Source organism: Eutrigla gurnardus (genome assembly GCF_963514095.1).
Source record: "Eutrigla gurnardus genome assembly, chromosome: 13".
Classification (NCBI taxonomy): Eukaryota; Metazoa; Chordata; class Actinopteri; order Perciformes; family Triglidae; genus Eutrigla; species Eutrigla gurnardus.
Genome location: NC_139936.1, coordinates 17,791,886 through 17,818,869, shown reverse-complemented (window position 1 = coordinate 17,818,869; position 26,984 = coordinate 17,791,886). Strand labels below are relative to the sequence as shown.

Below are 26,984 nucleotides of genomic sequence, written 5' to 3'. Positions count from 1 at the left end.
TAAAAAACAAGGATGAAGTCACTGTTTTAGGAGTTTCCATATGAAGAACATCACAGTTTAATTTCCTGATAGTTTGTTTGCCCACACACGGTCTCAGTAAAGCCTCTTAAAGACCCCTGGAGTCTGAAAACCTGCTCACATTTAAAAAGCTTGAAAACCCAGCTGCTAAGCCAGTGCTGCCCCCTGCTGGTGACTTGGATGGACTAGACTGTCACTGTGACAGTGTGTGAAAAAATAACCACAAACTCAGAATATTTTGGATTATTATTATTCCTGAAAGATACAAAAGGGAAACAGAAGAGTACAAAGCCAAATAATTAGAAACGATCAAGTTGAGTCATTTTTTGCCTTCTGATACAATTTAATTTAACACAGTGAGCAAATACCAAGAGTTGGACATTTTTTATCTTAAATTATGGAGATTTATTCTTACTAATTGTGTACTTGCTGCTTTTTTTTTTTTTTTTTTGCTGTAACATCTTTTTTATGAGTCATGAGTCAGAAGAAAAGTAGCAAAAACAATACATGAATGAAACAATAAATCCATAGAAAAGCTGTTTTTTCTTCATAATAGGTTTGGAATGGATACTTCCTTTCCCAATAAATAAACTCCATGCTCAACTCTAGGAAGCTTTTTCCTCTAAAAGCCCAACACGCCGATGTTACTCATCATCTCCTCCACAAATTTTTAGCAGAGTCTTTTCATATTTCCCTCGGCAATCAGACTGAAACAAAACAGAATTTCATATTAAAACATCAGTGGACGTCTTCATATAGATATCTTTAATGATCTGCGTCTTCAGACTCTAGACGGTCCTTTCATAATTTCACATGACATCCGTCTATCTAAGCTGTCTGAGGCCGTACGGCTGTAAACAAGTTATCTGTTAGTAGTTTGAAGATGGAAGTTAAGCATCAGAGGATGAAGAGAGTATGAAAGAGGAAGCAGGTTTCTTCTGGGCCTCAGGTAGACCTCAGGTAGACCTCATGTAGACCTCAGGTAGACCTCAGGTAGACCTCAGGTAGACCTCAGGTTAGCTAGTCCTCTCCTCCACAGATGGCCTTCACACAGTCCCCCAGGACGCCCGACAGATCTGACTGGAAGACACAACAACACAAGCCAGGAGAAAAGAGTCTTCCCACCCACACAGCAGATTGGTTTTGTGTTTGGGGCTCTCGTCAAGGATCCCATTAAGGAAACGTACTGGGATGTAGCCACAACAACTGGTTATTGCGTTCCATTAATAGCTCCTCACCTCGATGGCAGAGTGCAGCGAGCCTTCATAGAGTTTCTTGAACTCGGCTCTGATGTCCAGCAGATCGATCTCAGACCGGCTCACCATGATCCGGTTCAGAGTGGACTCGTCTGTTCCAGCACCCTGATAACACACACACACACTTTTCTTGACTTCTTATTATAAAAAGCATAATGTAATGATTGCAAAAGAAAGTCCAGATACTGTAACCTTGATACTGAATAACGTTATATTCACCTGAATGCTCTCATACAAGCGCTCTGCAAAGTAAGCCGGTACGCTCTTCACACATTTCACTGGAGGAAAAACACACATTGTGGTTAGAAACAGCATTTGAAAAAAGATCATCTTCAAGCAAAAGCAAAAAGAAAATATTTGATTGATATTTTTGTTGCTAAATATTTATGATATGATACCTGTTTTACCTATATTGTCTGTGTTTTCATCTTACAACTTAAAACCGTTCACTGTGTGCAACCCCCCCCCCCCAAAAAAAACATGGGCATTTATCTGCTGTTCTTCTTTTCTCATACTTTTTGTTCATTTATGTATAATAATGAGAATAAAATGTTAGATTTAAAGCACATACCGATAGCCACCATTAGCTCCTCCAGCTCTCCCGACAACTCTCCTTCGATGCTTTGCTGCAGAGTCTTTCCACTGATGTTCTTGTACTCGACAAGAGCTGCACAAAAGAAAAGAAAGTCTCACTTTTACATTTACGGCGTTTGATCGTAGTGTCGATCTAACGCAACCCAAGTTAAGCATGACCCACTTTGTCTCAGTTGAGGAATGCTTCTCTGGCAGAGGATGTCAACAAATTTAGATTCGTCAGTGCCCCATTTCTTCTCCCCGGCATCATAGAGGGTCTGAGCAGAGGGAAATGAAGATATAGTCAACATAAAAAAAAGCCGTTAGACTAACGGTGGTGTATGATACGTTAAAAAAAGCTTTCCCTATGAAACAAGTTCAAACAAGCACCTGAGCATCTTCTTTTGCTTTCTCTGCATCTACGGTTGTGTTCTCGTCCCTTTCGCCCTGAAAACAAAGAAGAGATTTAAAGAAAAGATTTAAAAGGAGAGACAAAAATGTGATGACTAATCTGTAAATGGGCCTAAAAAAAAGAAATGCGTTATAAAAGAATAATCTTTTCAAAAACACTTTCAATGCCGATGTCTGTAATACATTATAATCTGGTTATAGCACTGTATAATTATAGTCATAACCATAAATATAAATATTCACTTCACTTAATGCATTTAATAAATGATGGTCCTGCACAGGTCTTATGTAAGTCACACTAGAGACGCCGTTCACATTTGTATTGTGATGACAAACCTGGGCCAAGAGGAGCAGCGCGTTGGCAAAGTCTCCGGAAACTTCTGTCTTCAGGTCAAGAGTCAACTTCTTCTCCGTCTCTGTGGAGAAAAACATCTGTGACAAAACTCCCGATTCTGATATTTGGGTGGACTCTCAGTCCCGCTGTTAGCGTTGTTTACCTTCCAAATAGACGTCAGTGAGAGCCTTGATTTGTTGGTTTGATCTGGAGGCGAAGATTTCGATCAAGGTGCTGTCTTCTGTACCGGCTCCCTGCAACATCGCACATGGAACTGAATACCTACATCAAGAATCCACTAATAGGACACATTCATGCATGATAATGATAACTTCTAAGTCTTTCTCCCAGGGGGCAAATATGCCTCATAAAACAGAAATAAAACTAACTCATCGTGACTTGATGTGCTCATAATTCACTGTTTACCCTGCTTGAAATAACTGGTTAATCCCTTTAATCATAAAGACACATTGAAGACAATAGCAACCTTAGATCTTCAGGTTTTTTTAAGGTAGAAAATGAAGGGGTCCTTCTTAATGTAAAGTCATTTTCAGTCTAAAAACTGACATTTAATTGTTATGCCTCATTTACTGTGCAAATTCCTTGTATGGAAAAATCTACTGATAAACTTGATTCTGACATATTCTGCCAAGCTGAATGTTTTCATTTGCTTTCCTCATTCTAAGATGCATTTGTAGAGTCACAGAATAAAGAGAAAAGTGGGAGACAAGACTGACTTTCATGGCCCGCATCACTTCATGGCAGTCGAACGCTGCAGGAGGGGTGGCAAGCGCCACCAGCAGCTCCTCCAGGTCACCGCTGGTGTCTCCTCGCAGGTCATCCACCAATGTCTGTGACGTTAACACAACCCCATCACTGTACAAACAGAGGCACACCCACCACCACGCCCATGCAAATACAGCCAGGCCTCCGTAGAGACACAGACTTATTACTGGTGTTCGTCGTGTTAAAACTGCACGAGACGAAACTTTAACGTGAAATCTGCCACCAGATGGTAGCTCTGGCTGAAAGACTCCATAAAAACAATCCTCCCAGGTGTCAGGTACACAAGAAACAACTGTTAAGAATGCAACCTAGTGTCTCTAAGTCCCGCCCCTTCCTGCATTCACCTTATTTCAGGAAAAAGGTGTACTAATGCGTTTTTTGTGTTTGACTTTCAGACCTCAACAGTTATATTTCAAACAGCAACTTTATTGCAAAATTGTCTTTTAAAGTGAAACACATCATTTGTGTAATTCATTCAAACACTATTTGCTTCTCGCCATTGATTACTGTAGATAAATAAGGCCTCATGGTGGTCCACTGGAAGACTTAGCCTCTATGTTAACAGAAAGTTTGCTTCATGAATAAATAACTGTTCTGTTGATTAAGGTCAGTCTTAGTTTTACCTTTTATGGTTGGATTAATAAAAATAGGATTTAACCTTTTGGACACAAGAAGGTGTGAATAAAACAGCAAGGAGCTCTGTCCTCCTGAGCTGTTTTGAACAACTCTTGAGTACCAATAGTAAATCACTCTGGGTAGCGGCTCACTAGATGTGATGACCTGACCAACATGGCGGTCTTCATAAATCATCAGGAGTGATGTCATCTTACTCTGCCAGTAGCTTCCTCATAAGCTTGACAGATGAGCTGCCTCTGAGCGCTGCTTCGGTGGGTCAAAATGTCAATCAGAGTCTTCTCTTTGGTGCCTGAAACGTTTCAACGTTACAATCAAAATTCACATTCATCAATCAAATTCACATATTTTCTATTTAATAAGTGTGATTCAGAGGTAACTTTACCACATCAGACTGAATGAATCCCACTTGAGTAACAGCTAAGATGGCAGTTATTGCTAAGCTAACGTTAAGCCAAATACCTTTAGCAAGAGTTTAGCTGATTTTGTTTAATAAAAGTTAGTTACTAACAAACTTATATCAAGATTCAACATTCTTTTTTTCAATTATAGTCGCTTAGTGTTATTTTTAAACCTAGGTTGGTTTCAGCTTTAGCTCAGGTTAGCCGTAGCCATGCTATCTCCTTAGTTAGCGATTACTATGCCTCCTGCTTTAGCTTTAGCGTTAGCTCCAGCTAAAACCAATGTTAAAAGCGGAGCATTATGTGATGTGCGGGTGTGTCTTTGTACCAAGTCCTTCGATGGCCTCCCTCAGAGCCACAACATCATCTCCTGCATCGAAGTCTGCTTTGGGTTTAATGGTTCCTCTCTCCCCAGTCTGAAGGAGAGACCATTGGTATTTTTCTTTTATCTTCCTCTCTTTTTGTCATTTGTGCAAATAATAAATGTTAATGCAAAGCCTTAAACTGAAGTGGCGTAAAGATTTAGTTGCACCTACCGTTGCTGTGAACGAGGAAGGTGTGTTCACAAGACTGTCCAAATCATCCTGCAGAACGTTGACATTTTTTAAAAAAGTTTTGTTTTAAAACTAGTCAAAGTAACGTCAAATAAACGGACTTACCCATAAAGATGCCATGATGACAACAGGAAGTTCCTCTGGAAGAAAAGAAAGTGTTCCTGTCAAACTCAACAGCAATAAAATAAAATATAAAATAATAATTTGACTATTGAATATTATTTGAGTACTAAGGACTCTCATGGAAAAAAATCTACATCTTAATAAAGTCAGAATTCTGTTTTAATATGTCATCTCTAAATGTTCTCCCAGTTCATTACTGGTTTTTAAAAAAGGTACTCATGTAACTCTGAGCTCATTTAAATATAAGAGCTAATCTTCCTTTGTCAGTTATAAATTACTGTAATTGTGACCTTAGTGCTACTTTCTAATGGTTCGTGATTTCCGGTCTGCCAGTAGTTGGATCACACTGACGACATTCTGTATAGTTGATATCCAGTGGAAATAAGCAAAACAAAGATTAAGGCACACTTGACTCAGTTTAGTGCTACAATAAAATAAAACATATGATTTGCCATTATACACCTGCTGTCAAGTTGCAGCCACAGACTTCCACTACGACTCTTTGTTCTATGTTTTGAATGAATACATTCAATGTTTGCTCAGGTGATGTTGAGTTAATGAGAAATGTAAAGGCACCTGCGTACAGACGTCTAAACGTTTAATAATCTGTTTCTACATCAACATCAAACGCAAAATAAAACACATGGAAGTCAATAAATTAGTGAGAGTTAAAGAAAGCAAAGAGAAGCTCACCTGGCTTTTTGTTTGAACCGGAAAAGTGATCCGCCACACCTTCAATCTGGATGAGTCGATGAGTCGTCACCTGGCCGCGCCCACTGCGCACTGTCAGGTGCGGCCTTCAAGGACGCTCGGACATTTCATTTATGTACGATTAGAGGGCCTGCCTCTGAAAAAATGTATGTTTAACATCATTCTTCATATGAAATAAAAACTGTGGGTTAAAATTGTCCGCTCACTTTATTTTTTAAAGGATTTTTTATTTTTTATTCCCTTTCCTACTATTTAACTGTTGAATTGTCTTAAACGTTATGATAGTTATCAAAGCTTTACAGGGAAATCTTCCACCCTGTCATCAATACAACTTGATTATTTCTCTGTCCTCCAAATACCACATCGTTGAATTATTTGTACAATATATTTTTAGTGTTCTATTTTCATCTTCACAGATCTCAGCCCCCCCCCAAATGAACAATAATCATTCTGAAATGGAATAAACATTTAATGCAGGACAATCGTGGGTATTCACTTTTTTTTAATTACTAAAAAAGGCACCAAATACAGGCATCATGTTGATAGCATCGTAGTTATTTTCCACACAATGATAGCATCAAAAATATATTGTAATTTCCCATAATTTCCTGTTCCTGTGATCTTCTGATAGGCACACAGTTGAAAGAAGACAGGAGGCAGGATCAGAGAGACGGATGGACAGAAAGAACATCTCACATTTTCTTTTGCAGTGCTCTCCGACCAGAGTCATACACTTAAAAACATGAATGTAACTTTAACATCATGGGTACATCAGTAGCTGAGCGTAACATAATACATCATAAGAGAGTAAAATAATCGTACATAATTGAGAAAACATTTAAAAAATAAGGGAGGGACTTTGTGTCTTTGGGGCGGAACGAAGGCAGGCGGACACACATCAGTTATAAAACACATCATTTTAAAAAAGTGATTCTTTTTCATTAGAACAGCAGTAAGGCGAAAGCACTCAGTCATGTGGACGGGATCGAAACCTTTGTTATCCAAACGGCGGCGTAGCATTTCTTACAATCACATGGAAATGTCCACTTTCTCACTCTTGGAAAATGAAAAATACTTTGGATGATTCGTTATGAAATTCATGAGGAAAAATACTGCATGGCACTTAATATTGGCAGCGATCAGAGTACAGTACCGACAAAAAAATAATAAAGATTTGTGTTGAAACCAGGAGAATTATCTGTTGGTTCAACGTGACAGTACAAATGTCTCTCGGTAAGGCTTGAAATACATGTTTGTTTGTTTTTTTAAAAATGCAAACATTGTTGCAACAATTGTTGCTCATGAGGGAGGGATAAACAAAGGTTGTGGCATAATTGCACTTGATAGGTATTCATTTTTGTTCATTATTTACACTGCACTCATTCGGCCTCGGGCGGTAGCAGCACACTGTGTGTTCTTAATGCTTCAGACTCCATCTGCCTGATTCCAGCTCGACGGCTTCGGCTCAGATGGGAGCGTTAATCGGTGCTTTTATACCGCGTAGTGTGTCATAGTAGACGACCACAGAGTCTGGTTCATCTCAAGGTTTCACACAAAACTAAATGATACTATGACAAACTGAAACTTTCTTGACTTGAAAAAAGGATCTTTTAAATTAACAAAAAACACATGTTTTTCACCAGAGGGGGCGGGATTTAGCCTCTCTATAGCAGGTGACGTGTAGTAGCAGTGAAATGACTCGATACAGCAGAGGGGTGTCAATCACAATCAGTGTCTGAGCTACCATTTTGGCGAAGATGCAACTGTCAAGTAAAACAGTGATGAGATAAGCGACGGCGTTCGGATGACTGGGTGCAGATGTTTTGGCTGTTTCACGCAGCTGAGTGGTTTGTGGATTCCTGAGGTCGCCCAGTCGCGAAATGATTAAACCGCTGCTCATCTGTCTGCATGTCACACTCTTCCCTTTTTCAAAGTGGTATAAAAATACATTAACAAACATCTCGTTCCTTAAGTACAAACTTTCTTTTAGAAAATACCTTTTTTTTAACAAAAAAAAAAAATCTTCCTCCTCCTCTTCCTCTCTCTCCTCTTCCTCGTCAGACCTCAGTGCCGTCGTTGAGGTTGTTCTGGAGTTTGACCTCCAGGTTGACCTGTTTGACCTTGGTGTTCTTGCCATTGGCCTCCTGGTTGCGGTTGAGGATGTTGATGTTCCTCACGGTGCAGTGTTTGGAGCTGAAGTTCTTCTCCATGCACTTGTCCAGACAAACCTCCACCTTGGTGTTGAGTGGATACTCCTCGTGCACCTTCTCCGCCTTCTTGCTCTTCTTCTTGGCCGACCGTCGGCAGCGGCGGAACAGGAAGCAGGCGGCCAGCAGGACCAGGACCAGCAGAGTGATGGCGGCCACGCCCCCGCCCACTGAGCTGCCCACGTGGGCGTTGAAAGAGGCGGAGGGCCCGGTCTCCAGGCGGAGCGACTTCATGTTGGTGCCGTTCTTCACCTGGTCACCCTCGTTGTCGTAGATAAGCGACTCGTCCAGCGTCAGGCGCCCGCTGCGATCCACCAGGTCACGCTTAGGACGGCTCAGCTGAGAGGTCACCGAGCGCTGGATCCTGGGGCTGGACCGGGACTCCGGGCTGATGACATAAATCACCTGCAGGTACCACTGGTGCCCCGCCTCCACCTGTCAATCAACAGAGAGGAGGAGGGCGTTAGCACATTATTGATAAGGTTTATTGTTTATATATGTTATCATGTGTGTTTTTATGCTTTCTTTTATTTTCCAACTTTCCCACTGCACAACAATTTAATTTGAATCAAAAAGCTGCACAAATAGATACAGTATGAACCTATCTGAGAAAATAAAAAAATACAGTCTGAGAAAATGATCCATGATCCAGGAAGCAAAGGTTTAAATCTACGTCCATTAAAGCGATCAGTGGCTCAGGAGGCTGCACACACCTTGTAGAGAGCATCAACCTTCATCGTGAAGCCGTCGACGCCCGGCATGGCCGCCATGGTCTGCAGCTCTGGGATGTCGGAGGCAAAGTGAGCCTCGAAGGGAACGTCGTGGAAGAAGTTGTCACATACGTCCGGTTGTTTACGATCCTGCAGAGGGAAAATCACCAGAGAACTTTACATCTACGTCCGCTGGAAGTAAGACATTCAACCAGTAACTCCATTGAGTGACATTCAAGACAGTCTGCAGCAAAGAAACATCTGGTGCCATGATCCTGTGAAGTGGGACTGGTTAGACTGGTTGCCGTGTAAAAAAAGAGGAAGATGTGTGTGTGCGTGTGTTTGTGTGTGTGTGTGTGGGGGGGGGCAACATTAAAGGGAAACTAAAGTCGTCCGATTCAAATTAATCAATAGATCATCTGAAGAGCTCTTTCTACTTGAGGGTTCGACTAATTCAATGGTAATATGGGTTAATGGTAGCAACAAACATGTGATTTTATCATAACAACCATTATTGTACAAGACCTTCAGCTGTTCTGTTGAACTTGCTCTTTATCTGAACACAGTCTTTATGTCAGTAATTCATATTTAATAGTGACATTCACCCCCAGCCGGGCTGACATATCATGCATTTTGAATAACGCTCTTTAAAACATGCAGCACAGAGAACAAGGGAAGCGTTCGTACCAGCAGTAGGAAGCGATGTTTGAGGTGCTTGTTGGGCTGGATGCAGCCGTACTGCGGCCCCTCGTTGTACAGCGTCCCCGTGGGGTCAAAGAAGGGAACGTACCCGTCCCTGCCGGTGCAGAGGTAAACCTTCTCCAGCTGCAGTTTGTAGGCTGCGTTCAGGTTCTGCTCGGGGTTCCACAACACCCTGCCATACAGAGTCTGGCCTGCAGGGGGCAGCAGAGGGACAGGGTTTTATTTGATCTGTCAATGTGTAGAAAATCTCAAACCTTCTTGATATGTGACTTAAATGAAATTAAGTTTATTATCTTGGTGCATTGGTTAGAACATTTTAGTCAGAATAACACATGAATGAAGGCCTCAGACATGCAAAGAAAATAAGAGGGTAAAATATACACAATAACCATTCTTTTGCAGGTCATATAATAAGTATGGTTGGAAAAATATGATTTATGTGCAAAATATTCGATTGATCTTCAGGCAAATAAATCATTATTCAGAAAAATGAAACACGTTTGGATCTATTTACATCTTTGCATTGACTCGGTTGCTGAAACAGCCGGAGAACACAGCATAAGAAAGGCCAGTAGGAAGTAAACCCGTGTTTCTCCACACGTACCCATGGAGAACGCTCCCTTGTAGTCCATCTCAGCCATAGAGACGTCAGCGGTGGCAGGGTCCATCATGAACACCTTCTCGTTGTTACACATTTGGAACTCTGTGTTGAGGGAGTAAACCACAGGAACAGGCCGGTTGGTCTGCTGGAAGGCGATCGGCACCAGAAACCTGCCGGAGGAAAAATTAGGACGGTTCACAAATCAAGTAGTTTCTCTTTAAAACGTGTCAAGCTGAGACGTTTTGGACTCGAGTCGGAATCCAGCGTGGGACCTACTTCTCTGGAGCGTGAGCCGTGCAGGACAGAGGTTTGTCCCCGGGATCGATCCAGGGTTGAGTGGGCTGGACGGTGCAGGGGACCAAGAAGACGGTGTACTCTCCAGAATAGTCCTTCCTGTAGAAGGTTGCACAGGGTGTCCACATTATTAAGCAGTAAGACACCATCCAAACATAATGATCTCTGATTGAGAAAGTTTTAATCCATCCAAGTTTTGATGTCATTTAAACAGTTCAGCAACGGCCACAATAAATATTTACTGTTTGTTTTTATATGTAAATTAAAAAGGCATTTCTCATTTCATTGGGCGGCCTGACTGACCTGCTGTAGGAGCTGGTGGCCCTCCACAGCTGGTACGGGGAGTCAAACGTCTGAGCGCTCCACAGCAGCTGGATGTCGAACTCCACACCTCCCAGGTGGTCGGGGGCCATCAGATGGGACTTGTGGCCCGGCAGAGTGTGGTGTTCAAGGACAAACTGACCTGGAGGGAAAAAGAGAAAATAACATTTTTTTTTTTTTTTTTATGTTCATACTCCATAACAATAAACAACAACAACGTACACTACAAAAACGTATATTTGACTAATTTCTAGTCAGAATAGCTCATAACGATACAAGGTACAATCAGCTCACAAGGAACATTTCAGTGACTTGAATGTCTTGTGAGAACGTACTACTTTGGAGCGTTACAGCTTGTATTATGTGACACGTTAGAGAGATTAATTACACCCACATCACCAAGGTGCTAGGTGATCAGTACAGCCTCATAGGAAGCAGTAAATAAATTGTGCGCAGTCGTAACCATTTCCTCTTTATTATGACACACAACACTTCCTATTAAAATACAACTTTTTACTGCTCATTTCATCATCTGACCTCTGAATTTGGCGTGGGTTTTGAACTCAATCACCAGCCGTCCATCTTCTCTGATGTAGATCCTGATGATCTGCAGTCTGGCTGAGAGGACGCTGTCAGTCTGGATACCTGCAGGCCAGGGAGGTCAGAAGTCAAACATTGTTTTTCATGCACTGGTCAGTTTTGAGATTTTGGTCTATTTATCTTTCATAACATGTCTTCTTTCAGAGAGTGGAAATGAAACATGTATTTTACTACAGGAATCTGTGAATGGGGGGTTTGCATGAAAGTTTGCATTATGAATAGCTGATAAAGAGTCAGAGTGTGGTGCTTGTGCCGTGTTTGGTCCTGACCCGTCCTCCAGAGCACAGTGTCGTAGAAGAAGGAGAACTCCATCTCGGTGTGATGCTCCAGAGAGGCCCAGCCTCTCGGTGCCGTCACGTAGATGTAGGAAACGTAGAGAGGGACCTGCACCGTCAGGAAGGACTGAGCCGAGTCCCGGACCTGGAAGAGCAACAGCAGGCTTAAATCAAGTGAGATGTAGGGTCATTTTCTCATAGACTTCTATATAATCAGAGAGCAACTGCCCCCTGATGGCCATTAAAAAGAATGCCGTCTTAAGGCACTTCAGCATGGGAGTTTCAGACCCGGAGGTTGCCACATAGGAGGATCAGGTTTAAAAGCTACTCAGTCTAGGTGTCTGTTACGTAGTTGGTGGTCTTAATGTGTAATCCTGACGTATTTAAAGTGCGATGACTCGACTCTGGGGATCACAGACAGTTCCTCCGTCCCCCTGACTGTCCTAACGAACCTGGAAGTCGGCGGTGACGGAGCCCCCGCAGACGTCGATGAGCTCCGTCATGTCGTAATAGGCGTCAAAGGTCCAAATGCAGCTCTTGAGGTTGAGGTGCTTGTAGAGCTGGATGCTCTTGGCCTCGCGGACGTTGGGGTTGAACTGGTAGGGACGGTCGTAACCCGGCCCCAGAGAGATGCTGTCGTAGGACACGTCATCCAGGAAACCTGTCTCTGTGGGAGGAAGATTTCAAATTTGGTATTAACTGAAACAAACATCATATCCATTACACAAGGTATCTTTTACTGCAACAATATTTGTGTTTGATGTGAAATAACCAGATGGGAATTCGACATACAACAGAGAAAAGCATGAGAAGGGACTGCAGAAAACCTTTTCCACTGTATTCATTCTAAATTAATTTGGCTGTGAACATCAGATAATTGTAAATTATCATGCAAGTGATATTAACTTAATATCCTGCAGGTGTCTATGTGTCGTCTCCTGTTTCAGCTCTGTTGTTTAGAGGACTGGTGTTTATCTGAGACTGACCGGAGAGACCCTGCAGGTCTTTGATGGTCACCAGGTTGGAGCAGACGTGCTGCTGCCTATAGATGGACTCTGACAGCAGGAAGTGCAGGTTGTGCAGCGGCATGGTGGACACCAGGGGGAGCATGCCGTCCTGATGGGGGATCTGCACTGAGATGTGGATACTAAACGAGGACAGAAAACAGTCATTAATGAACAAATGCACAAAGTTTTGGTCAAGGCTTTGATCCAGTTTGAAAACTGGTTTCTCACCGGTTAGGGTGCTCCTTGTGCTTGACGTCCAGGTATTTTAGCGTGGCGATGAAGGACTGAGCCTGGAAGCCCCTGGCGGTTCCCGTGGTAACAGGGGTGTGGCAGATGGAGCCCTCTGTGCCGATGGTGGCGATGTTGCTCCTCAGCGGCGTCCCAAGGTGACCCGACTTATCCCTGGCCTGAGCGACGCAGCGGACGTGGAAGCGGCGGCTGAAATAAATACTGTCCAGGACCTGAGAGACAGCAGGGATGACGAGACAAGATACAAGATATGAGACATGAGACACTCAAACTCAAAGACATACCATTGATAAAACTGGTGATGTTGTACTCCAGACTTTACATTAATCGAATCATTTTCATCCCAACTCACCATGTGGTTGACGGTGGTGTACGGGGTCGTGTCTGTGACCGTCTCAAAGGGGGACCGGGCGCCGCTGGTGTCGGTGGGCGCCGCCACCTCCCAGGAGAAGTGGACCTGGGTCTGGTTGATGCCGGCCTCGTCACAGCGCTCCTTCGTCACGGAGTACTTGGGGTAGTGGGGGTCACAGGGGGTGACGCACACCAGAGGGTACCCCGGCGAGGGCGTCTTCTTGCTGCCTTCCTTGGTCACCTCCTGGACGTGATCGTAGTCGGCTAGAGAGACCACCTGAGGAGGAAGCAGGATAGGTAGCCATGTTGTTTTTTTATTTGCTGTATTTGTTTTTATTTTAACAAATGAGGACGGTAGAGGGCAAACACTGGGATGAGGTTCCCGCTGAGGTACTGTAAGAAAAGCAATCAAGAAGCCGCTCACAACACATCCTGTACTGGGTTGTCCAGTAGCTCCGCCTCTTTATGTTCTTTACTTGCATCAAATTAGACTGAACTAATTACTCGTGTCACCGTTTCATTCAAAGCCCAGTGATAAATAGTATGTCACCTACTGCTGGAACATAGTATGTCAAATGTCACAAGTGTAAGAAAATGTTAAAATGCAATTGACAAGAAAAGACTATTTTTATTCTTTGTTCTTTTTTACTTTCTATTTTTAATTTAATTTAATTTTTATTCTTTATTTTTTTAAATCTTATTATTATTATTATTTTTTTTTCTTCTTCTTTCTTTTCCCCCCTGGGTAATGGGGGCGGGACTAGATAAGCTTCTCCCGCTTTCCCTTTCGGCCATGTGTATTCATGTTTACTGTGTGAGCAAATAAATAAATAAATAAATAAATAAAGTTAGATGCTCAATACGTCTTACAATAGGCGTGGCAGGAAGGATGAGGCTGCCCGAAGCCTCCTGGTCCAGAATGGTCACTGTTGCCATAGTGATCTCCCCGAGCACTGCCTCCACGGGGTCATCAGGGCCAAGGACCAATGAGAAGGACTCGTGCCACTCCCTGTCCTCATTGGACAGAATCTCCACTTTGAACAGGATGTGGTCCATCCCTACAGAGAGAGGTTCAAATATTTAATCTCAGCAGATTTACAATCATTCATTTATTCCTGTTTATCTGTGAATTAGGTTTTCTTTTTTTTTACACTTACCAGGAGTGAATTTCAGCACTCGGCTCTTGGGATTGTAGTCGACTCCGGACTGGGCCGATCCGTCCCGGGTGCTGCAGCGGATCTTGGAGGTGCGGTCCAGATCCCCCCCTCGGTTCACCTTGATGTTGAGCACCTCGATGCCATCGGGACCAGGAGGCTCTCTGACCTGGTAGGACGCCTGCTCAAACTCAATGGTGGGAGCTGGAGGAACAGGAGGAGTCAGTTAATAACTGACTTGAATCTTGTTTTTCTCATAATCGTATGTCTCGTACGCAGCTAATATCTAGGCAGCTAACACCAAAACAATCTAGACTGATAAATGGCCCTGCAGGTAAGGCAATATGCATCTTGTTTTTTGGGGTGAACTCTCCCTTTAACATTGACAAGTTTGCTCTGAGAAAAAAAGCCAAAACCAGGAAGAAAAATAAATGTGTACAACATAAAATTAAAATGATTATTTTACAGAAATCACGCCAAACTGAATCTCAAAGTTGACTATATAGAGTTTTTAAATAAATGCGGTGAGGGAGGAGCCTCCATCTCTACTTATATAGCATAGCATATCTGATCATTTACTCAAAGAACATATTCTAACTTCTTAATAAAAACACACTGAATGATGATTTATCCCTGCGGTGCATCTACACACACAACAGTAAACTATCTGTGCTGTTCGTGACTTCTGAGGCGACTGCTTACCATCTTCATCGTTGGTGACGGTGACGGTGACGATGTCGCTAGCACCCACCATGGCTCCACTCCAGTGGTCGCCCAGCGGCGTCCCAAGATGCACCTGGAACTCCTCTTCGGGCTCAAAAACAGAGTCATCGTTGATGTGAACGGTGCAGTTTTTTACCTGGAAAACAAAACACACAAAAACACATTAACAGGTCAAATAAAAAACTTACATAATCGACCTTAGCTGAACATTTTGCAGTAAATTCTACCTTCTCTCCTTTGAGGAAAGTGATGCGAGACTCGTCAGCGTTCCTCCTCTCCTCGAAGTCGTCCATCACCATGGCTGACATGGTCCGGGTGAAACAACGCACAGATGACTTGAAGGACAGGTCACCTGTACGGATGATGGGGATGTGCAGGACGCTGTCTCTCTCCTTCACCGTGTAGGCGCTCTTCTCAAACTGCATGCTGGGAACTGAGAGAAGGGATGATGGCTGTGAGACAGCGAGTCATGCATGTGAGGTATGTGAGAAGCCTTTAAACATCTGCCTGGTCGTGTGCACGTACTGTCCTGGAAGGTGTCAGTGATGACTACGTTGGCTTCGTACGGCTCCTGGAGGACAGCACCCTGAGGAGAACTGAGGAAGACCACAAAAGACTCAGATCCCTCGATAGACGGGTTCTGGATGTCGTCCATGATGGTCAAACTGCAGGTCTGTCAGAAAGAAGGGAGGAGTAGTTTGATATGTTATTTTCTAGGCTATAAAATGAACTCCAACAATGATAAGCATATATATCTACAGCAACATCAACATCATGTTTGGAACATTGTCGGTAAAAAAATTATTAATATAGGAAGTCTGCAGAGGGGGATATTATTTAACATTTTTAATAAAAATAGCACATTCCCTGAGATTATAAAGTCATGAATTTAGGAGGAAAATGTCCAAAAATAACTTTTTTTCGCTGCAAAGTTGGATCAAGCTCGTCACACCAACACTTGCCGTTTCTCTAATCTAATCAAATTTTACTACTTACTTTGGAATCGGATCTATCAATAAGGAAATACTTGTGATTTTAGCCCCGTTAAATAAACGTTTAATCATCAGCATCTGGACATTCCTGTGAAATGGACCGTTTCAGGCAATTTATGAGTTTGAGAATATTTTTGTTTTTTTTCTTGTAAATTATGACTTCAGGAGACTTTTTTTCTCATGCTGCCTTTGATGGACTTATCGGAGATGTGCTTAAACATTTATCCATGTTAAGATAATAATCTTGAAGAATTAATGGAGAGGCGTCTTCATTTTCATTCCCTGCCCTTTTGGATATCTTTACTCTGCCCTCACCTCCTCAGTTCTTCCAGGTTTGAACTCCACCTTCTTGGAGCTGGGGATGTAGTCGACCCTGGGGGTGGCTGACGGGGGGTCCGAAGGTCGGGTGGCACACCACACAGAGGTCAGAGAGGACAGGTCGCTGCCACGGCGCAGCACTGGTATTTCAATCGTGCCTGTAGTATGTGGATAAGAATGGAATGCAGGTTTAAGGTCTTTGATGAATCTAGGGGCATTTTTCTCAGACAAACTAATAAAAAAAAGAGAACAGAAGGGGCACAGACCAGCATCTTCACTGAAAGTAAAGGTGGCGTTGCCGAGAGTAACGGTTGACGCGTCATTGGGTCCATCGATGACGACCTTGGCCGTGGTCACGTCCCCCATGCGGGCGTTGTCCGAGGCGTCTGACAGCACCAGCTGGAACTCTTCCGACAGCTCGTACTCGCTGTCATCGATGAGCTTGACGTCGCAGGTGGACATGCTGACGCCGGGGCCGAAGATGACGCGGTTGTCACTGGACATGCCGCGGCTCTTGTAGTCGGAGCCCGACTCCAGAGCGTGGAGGCTGCTGCCCTGAGCCGTCTTGGCCACGGTGTAACAGAGAGCCGACACGGTGCTGGACGTGTCACCTGAGAGGAGACGAGATACGGGGGTCACATGTTGGTCACATGTTGGCTTCCATATCTCTCCTGCACTTTGCATCCGTTAAAAGTAGCACAGCTTTTGGGGATTTAATCATTACACTCACAATGTCAAACTATAATTGGGGATGTCACTGTAGAAAATGGAGCTGGTTTTATCCGTGTCTGTCTGTCTGAGCTTTATATGTCAGACAGACACCATCATTACAAAGCCTATGCAGATGCAGAATATATGGGCTCATAAGTGAAAATATGGGGAAGTCTTTACATAAACAGGTAGAGAGGTTAACAGGGATGTGGGAAACCTTTTCTCTCCACGGGAGTGTGGATGAAGCCGGTGCTCTCGTTGACGTGATAGATCTTCTTATCAAACTGTAGCGTCGGCTCGTCCTCTGTGTCGTTGATGTTGACGATGGCGCGCGTGTTTCCGCCCAGCAGCGCGTACACGGGCATGCTCAGCTCCACGTGGAAGCGCTCCGTCCCCTCGAACACCTCATCGTCGTTGACGACTATGGTGCACACCTTGGTGTCCTCGCGCTCGTCGAACTGAACCTGTGAAGTGACGGGAGAGTAACGAGGGAGGGTCAACGTGCGTTTCAGTTTATGATCGGACATGATATGTGATGAAACCGAGAGCACAGAATAGATGGAAGTTATTTTCTTCAAAAGATCTCTGCATTTCAGACTCTCAAGACAAATGATAAGACTAAGTGAACCTTCAAAGGATCCACTTAAAAGTTCTTGATTAATAAATAATAATCCTGCTGTTAGTTAATGAAAAGTTTCTTTATTTGAATCCATCAACCCCAACGGTGGATGAGTGTTTTCTGAGGTCAACATCAAGTCAATGACAGAGGAAGGTTACCTGTCCAGCGTATTCCACATAGTCCTGCTGGCCTGGACGGGATCCGACGCTGCTGGTGGACGTGGCGCTGCCTTGCTCGGTGCGGCAGAGCACAATGGCGTACTGGTTGAGGTTTCCTGTTCGCTTCACCGTCACCGCCACCGTGCCGGCCTTCTCACTCACGTTGTAGCTGTGGAACCATCACAGGAAGTAACAGGTTATCATCATCATCATCATCATCAACATCAACAATGTGATGGGTTATTGGTAAAGGCCTCACGCATGAAACAGACCTTTTGTGCTCGAAGCTGATGAGGGACCACTGGATGTGGAAGACGTTGTCGCTGACTACATTCGGTTTGCTGTCTTTGACCAGGAACTTGAAGTTGTCCATGGTGTCCTGCACGTTGTCCTGGTGCAGCACGTAGCGGATCAGACCCAGGTTGATATCAGCTAGAGAGGATCAGAGGCAGATTAACAAGGATCAGTTCTTGTTTTTCCTTTGCAGGTCCTAAAGGGTGTGGAAACATCCTGGTAAGAATGTGAAAAGAAACTCAGGAAGTGTAATAAACAGTTTTTTACTTCTCCAACCAACATCGGTACAGAGAACGACCTTCAATGTGGTCAAAGCAGTAAGTCGGTCTGCATTCAGCTACGATGTTACGATGCATTAATAACTGTTATAATCACTGTTTTCAGATTGACATCCCTTACACTGCTTGTTACGGGGGCAAAGTAATAATATTACATAACGCCTGAAGGTCCAACAATGAAAAAGATATAATTCTGATACATATCATTAAAAGAACATTACAGCAGGTATTAGCAGGGAGAATCACATTTAAATGATGTCCTTTAAGATTAGCGCTGATCTTTCACCCGGCGTGTCACTCCGACCCGACTGTCCCTGCAGGGATCTAACCTTCATAATAACACGGCTGCAAAATAATGATTCCATATCATCTGTAGCCTCTGGTCTTTTATCCATCACTTGAGAGATATAAATAAAAAGTTAAAAATGAAGATGAAAGTCATTGTCAGCTCATTTACACCTTCCAGAGGAGGTTGGAGGAAACGAAATTGCTTTGTAATTGAGGGCTGACAGCCAATTTTCCATGTTGGAAATATATTCAAATGACCTTCAGGAAGTTGAGGATAAAAACAGTTTATGCAGAAAATAGTCCCAAACGTTCGCACAAGACTCAAAAATCTACGCTTAAATATTCAGAGGAAGAATATCTCCAAACCTTCTCATACTGAGTGCAATTATATGGCAGAATATGAGAGCAAATCCCACCAATTATATTCATATTGTTTCTCTCTCGGGGGAGAGGGCTTGTTGAATATTTGTTATTATTAAGGAAATGATGTTTACATGTTCTGAATGGAGAATGCAACACATCAAAGCGAGTGTTAACAGCCTAAAGGGTCAACATCTCACAAAGAGCATGCTGACATTGATCCCTGGCTGCAGCCTAGAGGTGAAGATAAGCAGGCTCATGATGAGAACGCTGCTCATTCAAATTGGCTGCGAACACGTGGGGAGGTGAAACTGGAAGGAGAAGAAAAACCCTGATGCCTTTAAACAAAACTTCAAATGGGGGAGAGAAATGTTTGTTAAGTGACTGTCTAACGCGTCTCATCTACCTTTAAACTACAAGTAGAGGACAGTGATGCAACATTAACCTGGGTAAGGGGTCCGAAAACGATTAAAGGGAGAAGAAAGTAAAAGAAAAAATTAAGTACATTTCAAATGAAATGGGTTAGGATTACAATACCAGAGTTTGTGATTAGGAGTGACAACCAGACAGAAGGTTGGTTCATTGTTCGGATGAGATTTTCTTGTTTAGCCGTTAAAATTATTTAATATTTATTTAGCAGTATCCGATTCCTGTGTGAAACATGCTACTTATTTTTTAATCCTCTCACAGTGATTTCATGTCAATTAAAAATGTCTCAGTCAGCAGTCTGTGTCACTTCCTGTTAAATAAAACTATGATTTCAAGGGTTACTTTTAACTAACTTTAAGGTCAGGTTCTCGCCACCACAGGACTCGAGTCAATCTAAAGTGATATTTCCTTTGTATATTATTAACATGTATCTGCTGTGAAACCGTGAAGCACGTGTACCTTGTGTGAAGGAGCTGACGGGGTTGCCAGGTTTCAGCTTGCTCTCCAGGAAGCCGTGTGTTGGCCCTGTGGTGATGTCGTACAGCAGCTGTCCGTCATCGGTGTCTGGATCGACGGTCAGCAGCTCCTTCTTGGTGATCAGGTTGGTGGCCTGATGGACGTTACGTTACACATGAATGAAGGCAAGAATACTCTTCCACACCATGTAGAAGTCTAATCAGTTTAGTCCAGTTTGACATTGCTGTCACTTTGATACAAGCATCTTATTTTATTTTGCACTTTATTTAACCAAAGAGAAAGACTTGGAACCCCGCTGACTAACTTAATATTTATATTAATTCTACATGTTTTGCATCTCATATCAATTTTCAAAACTAACCAGCATTTATATAAAAAAATGCATAATTTATAAGGATATAAACCTGTAGTAAGAAAACAGAAGGATATTAATTTCAAGCTGCAGCTGAACAAGCCAGGATCTATTTTCTTTGCTTTTTTCCCCACTGAGGATTTGTTTGTTCTTTCCAGCTGTTCACAGCAGATGCAAAAGTTTAAGTTTGCATGTTAATTTACCTCTGTGATAAAATATCCCAGAGTTAATTACCAGCAGAGCAAACAGCACAGGGATGAAAGCAAACAGGGACACTTACAATCACTGCAGATGCTAATGGTTGCATTGTGTTTGAACCAGCAGGGGGAGCAAGCCAATCACACATTGAGAGCCAACAGTGATGGAGCACTTCTGTCAGTCACAAAGGCAAGGTAATATGCCTCCTGCTCATTGATGGATCACGAGATATCTAAATGGCCCCTAACCCTTCTATGTAGGAGCAAGACTGAATGGAAGAGAGACACAATGACAACGGCGTTGGTTCTAGTCGTTTTGCATCTCTCTTGTTTTTTATTCTGTCTTTGAGGTTGTTTTGTGTGCCCTTCATTCATTTGTACTTGTTTTCTGTCTCTTTGTAGTCAATCTGTCACTTTGTTGTGGTTTTATGTGCCTTTGTGGTTGTTTCGTGTCTCTTCGTAGTCAATCTGTGGCCTGTTATGGTGGCTTTACGACTCCTGTGGTTGTTTTGCATCCTTTCTTAGTCTTTACATGTTTCTTTGTGGCTGTTTTGTGTTGGATTTACATCAGTAGTTTAGTTTGTAGGGCGCCCAGATCCCTTGGACACCTGGACCTGTGCCCACTGGGCCCATTCAGCAATCATCTAGCCTTCTACATTCACATCTTTCTGTGTGTAAAGTGTCCAGTGAAACCAGAGTCTTCGAGTGGAAATGGAACATTTCAATTTGCAAAGCAATGCAACTTAAGACAATTTGACAGACTAATTAGAAAGTTGTTCTTCATCACTAGGCTCATTAAATGAATCATCATAAAACAGAGCAGAGACCCTCGAGCCTGTCTGCAGACGTTTGTGAGGAGGGAAGACTGGTACCTTGTTGTCCATGTACTCCAGCCACTGTAGTCCCAGGTTGGTGACGATACGTGGCGTTCCATCGTCGACTGGCAGAATATCGATCTTAAACTTCTGTGGAGCTGCTGTCACGATCTGGAGAGACCCCAAAAAGGATGTTTTATTTAAAACAAATAAATAGACTGGGACAAAAAATGGATCCCCAGCATTCCCTGTTCATCCAAACATCAAAATGAAATGCAAATGGTTTTCCTGGCCCAGGTTTTGACATCTCTGTCAAGCAGATTACTGCCACAACCCCAACACAAAGGAGCTCCAGAGATGACATTTAAACAATCCAGCAGCAACATGTGGTTGTCCTAGATACACGGATAATGTATAGAGTTCACAAGGAAAAAGATACAGGTTGAATGTCAGAGTGGCAAAAAAATCCCAGCAGGTTATTATTTGATGGATTCTGTTTGATAAATGAGTGTTACTAGTTACAGAAAGAGCAGCCTGCCACCATCACACAGCCATGGCTCCGGTGAACTTTGACAAATGCCATTTGAGGGATACGTTTATCCAAAAGGTGCTACAAGAGCTCATACATTATTTAATCACAGGGCAGCTCCTGTTCTGCAGCTCAGGAGAGTGTTTGTGGCATTAACACGGCTGGTGTTTGAGGTTACGTTGGTTTTATGTCTCTTTTAGGTGGTTTTATGTCTCTGTGATTGCTTTATGTCTCTTTGATCAGCTGGGACAAATTCACCTCATACAGCAGCAGTTAAAGCCACAAACCCTCTTCTGAGCTGCAGAACGCAGCGTGACCATTGAGCCAAATGTCCCCAGGCGTTTGACAGATAATGAACACAAGCCTGAGAAGTGTGTGTGTGTGATTGTGGATATCAATACCTGCCTGCTGTCATTCAGTTTAATCATATAGACTATTTGTAGTGACAGATGGTGGAAGGTGACGATTTAATTGACAAACGTAGGAGTCAATTCACCCTCAGGCTTGCTCATAACCATCGCCATAAAGCCGACATTAACAGCACACACACATTAAGATGTTAATGCTTCTATACTTGCGAGGACCCTTGTTTAAATGCATTCTAGACTAAGTGTTATTTGGTGCAGCCCAGAAAACAAACCACTGGAGGGATGGCAAGATAAATATTAGGCTGGATTGACACCAGATCCTCCCTTTCACTTGAACGTGGGAAGTGCATTTTGGCTGCGGTGATGGTGAAGAAATAGATGAAGAAACCCCCATCACAAAAAAAACATAGTCGCCTGGCCACTACGGAATACACCATGGAATACATTTTTTGGGTTGACGTCACCCAACGTCATGCAGCGGTGGCCAATCACGTAGCGATGTCCGCATCAAGAAGAACCATGTTTGCTGTGTATCATTGTAGTATTCCACTGTCTATGGCGCAAAATAAGAAGGTTGTTTGTGTGTGACACTCCCACAATCCTGTGCTTATCGCCTCGGCGCATGATTTAGTGTGAATGCAGCTGCAAGGACGGCGAGATGTCACTCTCTGTGTTGATACTTCACCTCGGTCCTCGCAGATGTAGAAACACAAGAGCACAACAAAGCGCTGAATCACCCCTCCTGTCATCAAAAGGTCAGAGCAATAACCACACACACACAGACACACACACACACACAGACGCACACACACGCACCTCCTTGCCGCCCTCCTCCACCATGAAGAGCAGGTTGGTGCCGTCGGCCACGCTGAAGGCGAAGCGGTCCTTGAGTGAGTTGGAGCCGTCGTGGTTGTAGCTGATGCGGTTCTGGTAGATGTCGTCCATGGTGAAGCTGCTGGTCTGCCGGTAGTGCTGGCCGTTGCTCGTGCGCTCGACGGTGCCGTGACGAGGAGCCTGGACGACGGTGAAGACGATGGACTCCGCCTGGACAAAGGAAGAAAACTGTGAGGGTTTCTTTCAAAAGCCACCATTCACTGCTCTGGAAATATGGTGTATTATGACTTTATGAATTCTTCAATAACTACTGTGGGAAATCTTAACGTATGAACACGGATGAACACTTCAGCTCCTGAGTGGCTTTTGAAAGGCTGCCTGTAAAAAAAAGGAAGCCTCTAATTGCGGGAGATGAAGGCAAGGTTGTTCAGAAAGAGATCCTCCCGGAATGATCTTAAGATGGCAGATTGATGAGATGAACAGTGGAAGAGTATCTGAGGCCGGAGGAGGAATCTGCCTTTTTGTGTCATCGCCAGAGAAAATAAAGCAGAAGATCGGCTTTCTATAAACACACACACACACATGTATTGCTGGATATTTGTGCGTCCTACCTCAGTGTCTGCATCGGTGGCTTTCAGCTCAAACTCTGTGATGGTCTTCCTCACGCCTTCCTGGACCCTCATGCCAGGAACCTGTAGCAGAGGCAGCGAGTCGTCCACTGGCTTGATGGTGATGTAGAATGTCTGGGCAACCTGGAGACAACATGCACAATATGTTCAGAATAAGGAAAGAAAAACCCCCTGATGACGTAACATAACAGCAGCGACTGCAGTGATGACAGAAACCACGTGTGCCCTTGAGCAATTCCATCTCACCACACACACAAGTCAAACTATGCTGCTTTAGTTACACTTAGTTACACTCAACTTTTAATGCAGAGCACTTGGTTATTAATATGCAGTGAAAACTGAACAACCTCCCAGCAGGAAAGAGGAGCGTGAACCAAAGTAAAAGAACCAGACCACTTCACAAACACAAACCACTACAGTGGCAACAAAAGCCTCCACACACTGCAGCCAGCCGAGCGTGAAGGCCAAATGACCTTTTTCACATGTTTACTCAAGTCCTTGTGGTTCTCATTACTCTGGATTAGCAAGGCAGATTTATGCATGAGGCCAACCAAACGGGGGGGGGTCTGGAAGGGCTGGCGTGCCACTTCCTCGCCACTCTAAAAGCCATTTTGATATATATATATATATATATATATATACACACATTTATATATTTATTCATGCAATGTAATGAATGTGCTCGGGGGTCATAATCTTTTACCCATCCAGGTAATTTTTTCATGCTAAGCTGCTAAGTGTCCAAACATAAAGCCATCCACCTTTTGTGTGGAAGACGAACACTGACTGTCTGTATTTCATTATCATGAGGACTGAGGGACGCAGACGTGCCAAGAGGAGTTTGTTATTGTTAACAAAGTATTGGTGAAATAATCAAATAAATAATACTTTCTTGTGACTTACTGAACGTTTCTTTGGGTCTCTAGAAATATATCTGAGAACTTCCTGAAAAGTGCATTTCTAACCATTTTAGATTACATGCCTGGTCACATAGTTCACCACAATATATGCAGAACATTTTTTATATCAAAATAGTGATAGTTCAATTATCCTTCCTGGGGCTGGGAATGTAGCTCAGTGGGATTTGAGGGAATCAAGTAAATTGATGAAATTCAGACTATGGATTTGCGCAGTGTATTTGATAACCACTAATAAAATAAAACAATTTGTAAAGGGCAAAGTAAAAAGTTGACTTTGGTAGATTTCGGACTCTAACATGCCACATGGACATTAACGTGCACCCTGAAACAGGTTGAGAAACTCTTGTTATGTCAGAGCCGGGAACAGTGTTCATCGGTGTGTGTGTGTGTGTGTGTGTGTGTGTGTGTGTGTGTGTTTGTGTGTGTGTATGTGTGTGTGTGTGTGTGCCCAAAGGTCAAAGTCTCTTTAGGGTTTTGACCGCTGTCGTTCACCTCGTTGGTCCCGTCAGACACGGTGAAGGAGAACTGGTCGGCGTGCTTCTCTTCTTCACTGGTGTGGACGTACTGGATGCTGCGTGAAGCCAGATCGGCCTGCGTGAATGTGCTGATCCTGGTGCCTGGAGAGAGAGAGAGAGAGAGACAGAAGAAGAAGAGTTGTTAGTCGATTTGGAACAATCAGTAAAAATGATTTACTTCATGTTTTTTTGAACACCCGCCCACTCAGTGATGCATCCTAACACACTTATGAGAAGACAAACATCATGAAATCTTCCACGGATCCCCTCGGAACGACTCGTTATCGATGCATTTTATGGTTTCCTTTTCCAGACTGACTTTAATTGTCAATTGTCTTCTGACTGATTCTTCTGTGCCTCTTTGTTGTCATGTATCTTTTCTATTTTGCATCAGACGGTTTTTTATAAGCCTCCCTTGCCATTTCGTCTCAGACTCGCTGTGTTCCTTTCCTCTCTTCTTTGTTGTCTTTTGTCATTTTAATGAGCGGTGAACCAAAGCTGAATTCAAACCTTCTTTTTAACGAGGCTCCAGCTCCTTTTTCTCTGTTTTAAAACTCAGTGGGAAATGTAATCAAGTTTGATTGCAGCGATCAAACATTACTCTGCGTGAAACTAAAGACAATCGTCTAAAAAAAGAACCCAAAAATATTCTGCATTGCGGGAGTTTAATTTCTGCTGGTTTGTTGGACCGGATCCTTTATGACACTTTTAAAAGCTTTCAGAAGAGAGACAATGGAGCTCTTTGGATTAAACATATTTATGGCTTCTAACATTTTATTTTCACAGCAGACAGCAAATTAAAAATGTTATCATATAAATTGCTATATTAACACCAGATGGGTGTGCGCAGGTTTTTCATGCCTGGAAATGAGAGCAAGTGATTCCTGTAATTCAAAGCTTTTACATTTAACTGATGTTATATTATATGTAAATCCACCAGTTAAGGTTTGTTAAAGGTCAGTCAAATTAAAATATATAGTGATTCATGTGAGAGAAACGTAGAGCGTCATAATTGCTAACTGACCAAACTCCGGTATTTGACACATCAGACTGAGAAGTCGGTCTTTGAGGACCATCGAGGAAACGGAAATGGAGGCTTTTCAGTGCAGTGAAACACACCGAGGTCTGCGGTTCCCCTCTGCTTGTGTCGTCTATTCCCCGGCTGGAGGTTCATACATCATCATAATCAGGACAGGCACACAGGGAGACAGAGGCAATATTCTCAGTCAGAGATGAAATACCTGCTCATTTGCCCTATCGTATTCAATAAAAATGAATTTTTCCATTTGCATCTGCATCACGATTTCTCTCTCCAGACATTTAAACACAGTCTGAATTTGATGTGGCGTCTCAGGTGCAAGAGTCTACTTTTGACCTGTAACGCTCCACAGCCTCAGCGTACCTGGATCTGACCAGACATTATCATTTGTAGCTGCATTCACTGCTCGGCTGTGCATCATTGCTTTCTTAATGATATAATGTTTCAACAGTCACACAGCAGCCTTGCCACTTCTGATGTGCTTCCAATAGTTGTGTGTCCCAATACACTTTAACTCTAAGGAAGTTTTAGTGTGGTATGTAGTGTGTGCTCACAGAAACCTGTTGTCCATGATGCTGATGGTTTACTGCTGGCCAGACAGAGGAAGCAGAGGCAGACCTCACTGCTACAAAAAAATGTAGACAACTCCAGGCAGAATAGAAAATATGAGATATTTTTTTGTTATTTCGTTACCGCTAATTTGGATCCAGCCTCCGACTTAATATCGACACTTCTTCCTTCTGAAAGCAGTGGAAGTGACGTCGCCTAACATCTGATTTGTGGAGCTGACAACTGGCTCTAAGGAGAGACGTGGCAGGAAAACACCAGCGCTGCACAGCTCCAGGACCACTGAAGTCTTGACAGAAAA

General features: G+C 43.1%; 2 protein-coding genes across 3 annotated transcripts in view; both read right to left on the bottom strand.

Annotated features, from left to right (window-relative positions):
* Positions 1-340: 340 nt before the first annotated feature.
* On the bottom strand, positions 341-5,849 carry anxa3a (annexin A3a). Its single transcript, XM_084024752.1, has 14 exons — positions 5,783-5,849; positions 5,072-5,106; positions 4,949-4,996; positions 4,741-4,828; positions 4,209-4,303; positions 3,330-3,443; positions 2,756-2,846; positions 2,595-2,674; positions 2,238-2,294; positions 2,032-2,125; positions 1,846-1,941; positions 1,494-1,552; positions 1,257-1,379; positions 341-1,098 (listed from the first exon to the last, which is right to left on the bottom strand). The coding sequence occupies exons 2-14, from the start codon at positions 5,084-5,086 to the stop codon at positions 1,039-1,041; spliced, it is 1,020 nt and encodes a 339-aa protein (XP_083880878.1). The 5' UTR covers positions 5,087-5,106; positions 5,783-5,849; the 3' UTR covers positions 341-1,038.
* A 442-nt stretch (positions 5,850-6,291) lies between these two features.
* The window catches only part of fras1 (Fraser extracellular matrix complex subunit 1), a 198,297-nt gene continuing 177,604 nt past the window's right edge, over positions 6,292-26,984 (bottom strand). For both annotated transcript variants that reach the window (XM_084025869.1, XM_084025870.1), the window contains exons 47-73: positions 25,055-25,179; positions 23,625-23,765; positions 22,996-23,223; positions 21,340-21,453; positions 19,901-20,051; positions 18,065-18,224; positions 17,793-17,961; positions 17,233-17,479; positions 16,571-16,915; positions 16,302-16,462; positions 15,520-15,667; positions 15,222-15,427; positions 14,974-15,130; positions 14,275-14,475; positions 13,988-14,175; positions 13,119-13,394; positions 12,746-12,978; positions 12,497-12,657; positions 11,963-12,177; positions 11,505-11,655; positions 11,173-11,280; positions 10,618-10,777; positions 10,297-10,413; positions 10,024-10,190; positions 9,405-9,610; positions 8,721-8,867; positions 6,292-8,442 (exon numbers count right to left, since the gene is read on the bottom strand). In XM_084025869.1, coding sequence (XP_083881995.1) covers positions 7,858-8,442; positions 8,721-8,867; positions 9,405-9,610; positions 10,024-10,190; positions 10,297-10,413; positions 10,618-10,777; positions 11,173-11,280; positions 11,505-11,655; positions 11,963-12,177; positions 12,497-12,657; positions 12,746-12,978; positions 13,119-13,394; positions 13,988-14,175; positions 14,275-14,475; positions 14,974-15,130; positions 15,222-15,427; positions 15,520-15,667; positions 16,302-16,462; positions 16,571-16,915; positions 17,233-17,479; positions 17,793-17,961; positions 18,065-18,224; positions 19,901-20,051; positions 21,340-21,453; positions 22,996-23,223; positions 23,625-23,765; positions 25,055-25,179 — 5,267 coding nt within the window. In that variant the 3' untranslated portion in view covers positions 6,292-7,857. The remainder of the gene's footprint in view (positions 8,443-8,720; positions 8,868-9,404; positions 9,611-10,023; positions 10,191-10,296; positions 10,414-10,617; positions 10,778-11,172; positions 11,281-11,504; positions 11,656-11,962; positions 12,178-12,496; positions 12,658-12,745; positions 12,979-13,118; positions 13,395-13,987; positions 14,176-14,274; positions 14,476-14,973; positions 15,131-15,221; positions 15,428-15,519; positions 15,668-16,301; positions 16,463-16,570; positions 16,916-17,232; positions 17,480-17,792; positions 17,962-18,064; positions 18,225-19,900; positions 20,052-21,339; positions 21,454-22,995; positions 23,224-23,624; positions 23,766-25,054; positions 25,180-26,984) is intronic.

Excerpts from the sequence above, each read along its gene's own strand:
- anxa3a (XM_084024752.1), bottom strand. Across the intron at positions 3,444-4,208 it reads ATGAGGAAGCTACTGGCAGA|ACATTGGTGGATGACCTGCG; the intron begins GTAAGATGACAT and ends TTAACGTCACAG. Across the intron at positions 1,380-1,493 it reads GCTTGTATGAGAGCATTCAG|GGTGCTGGAACAGACGAGTC; the intron begins GTGAATATAACG and ends GTGTGTTATCAG.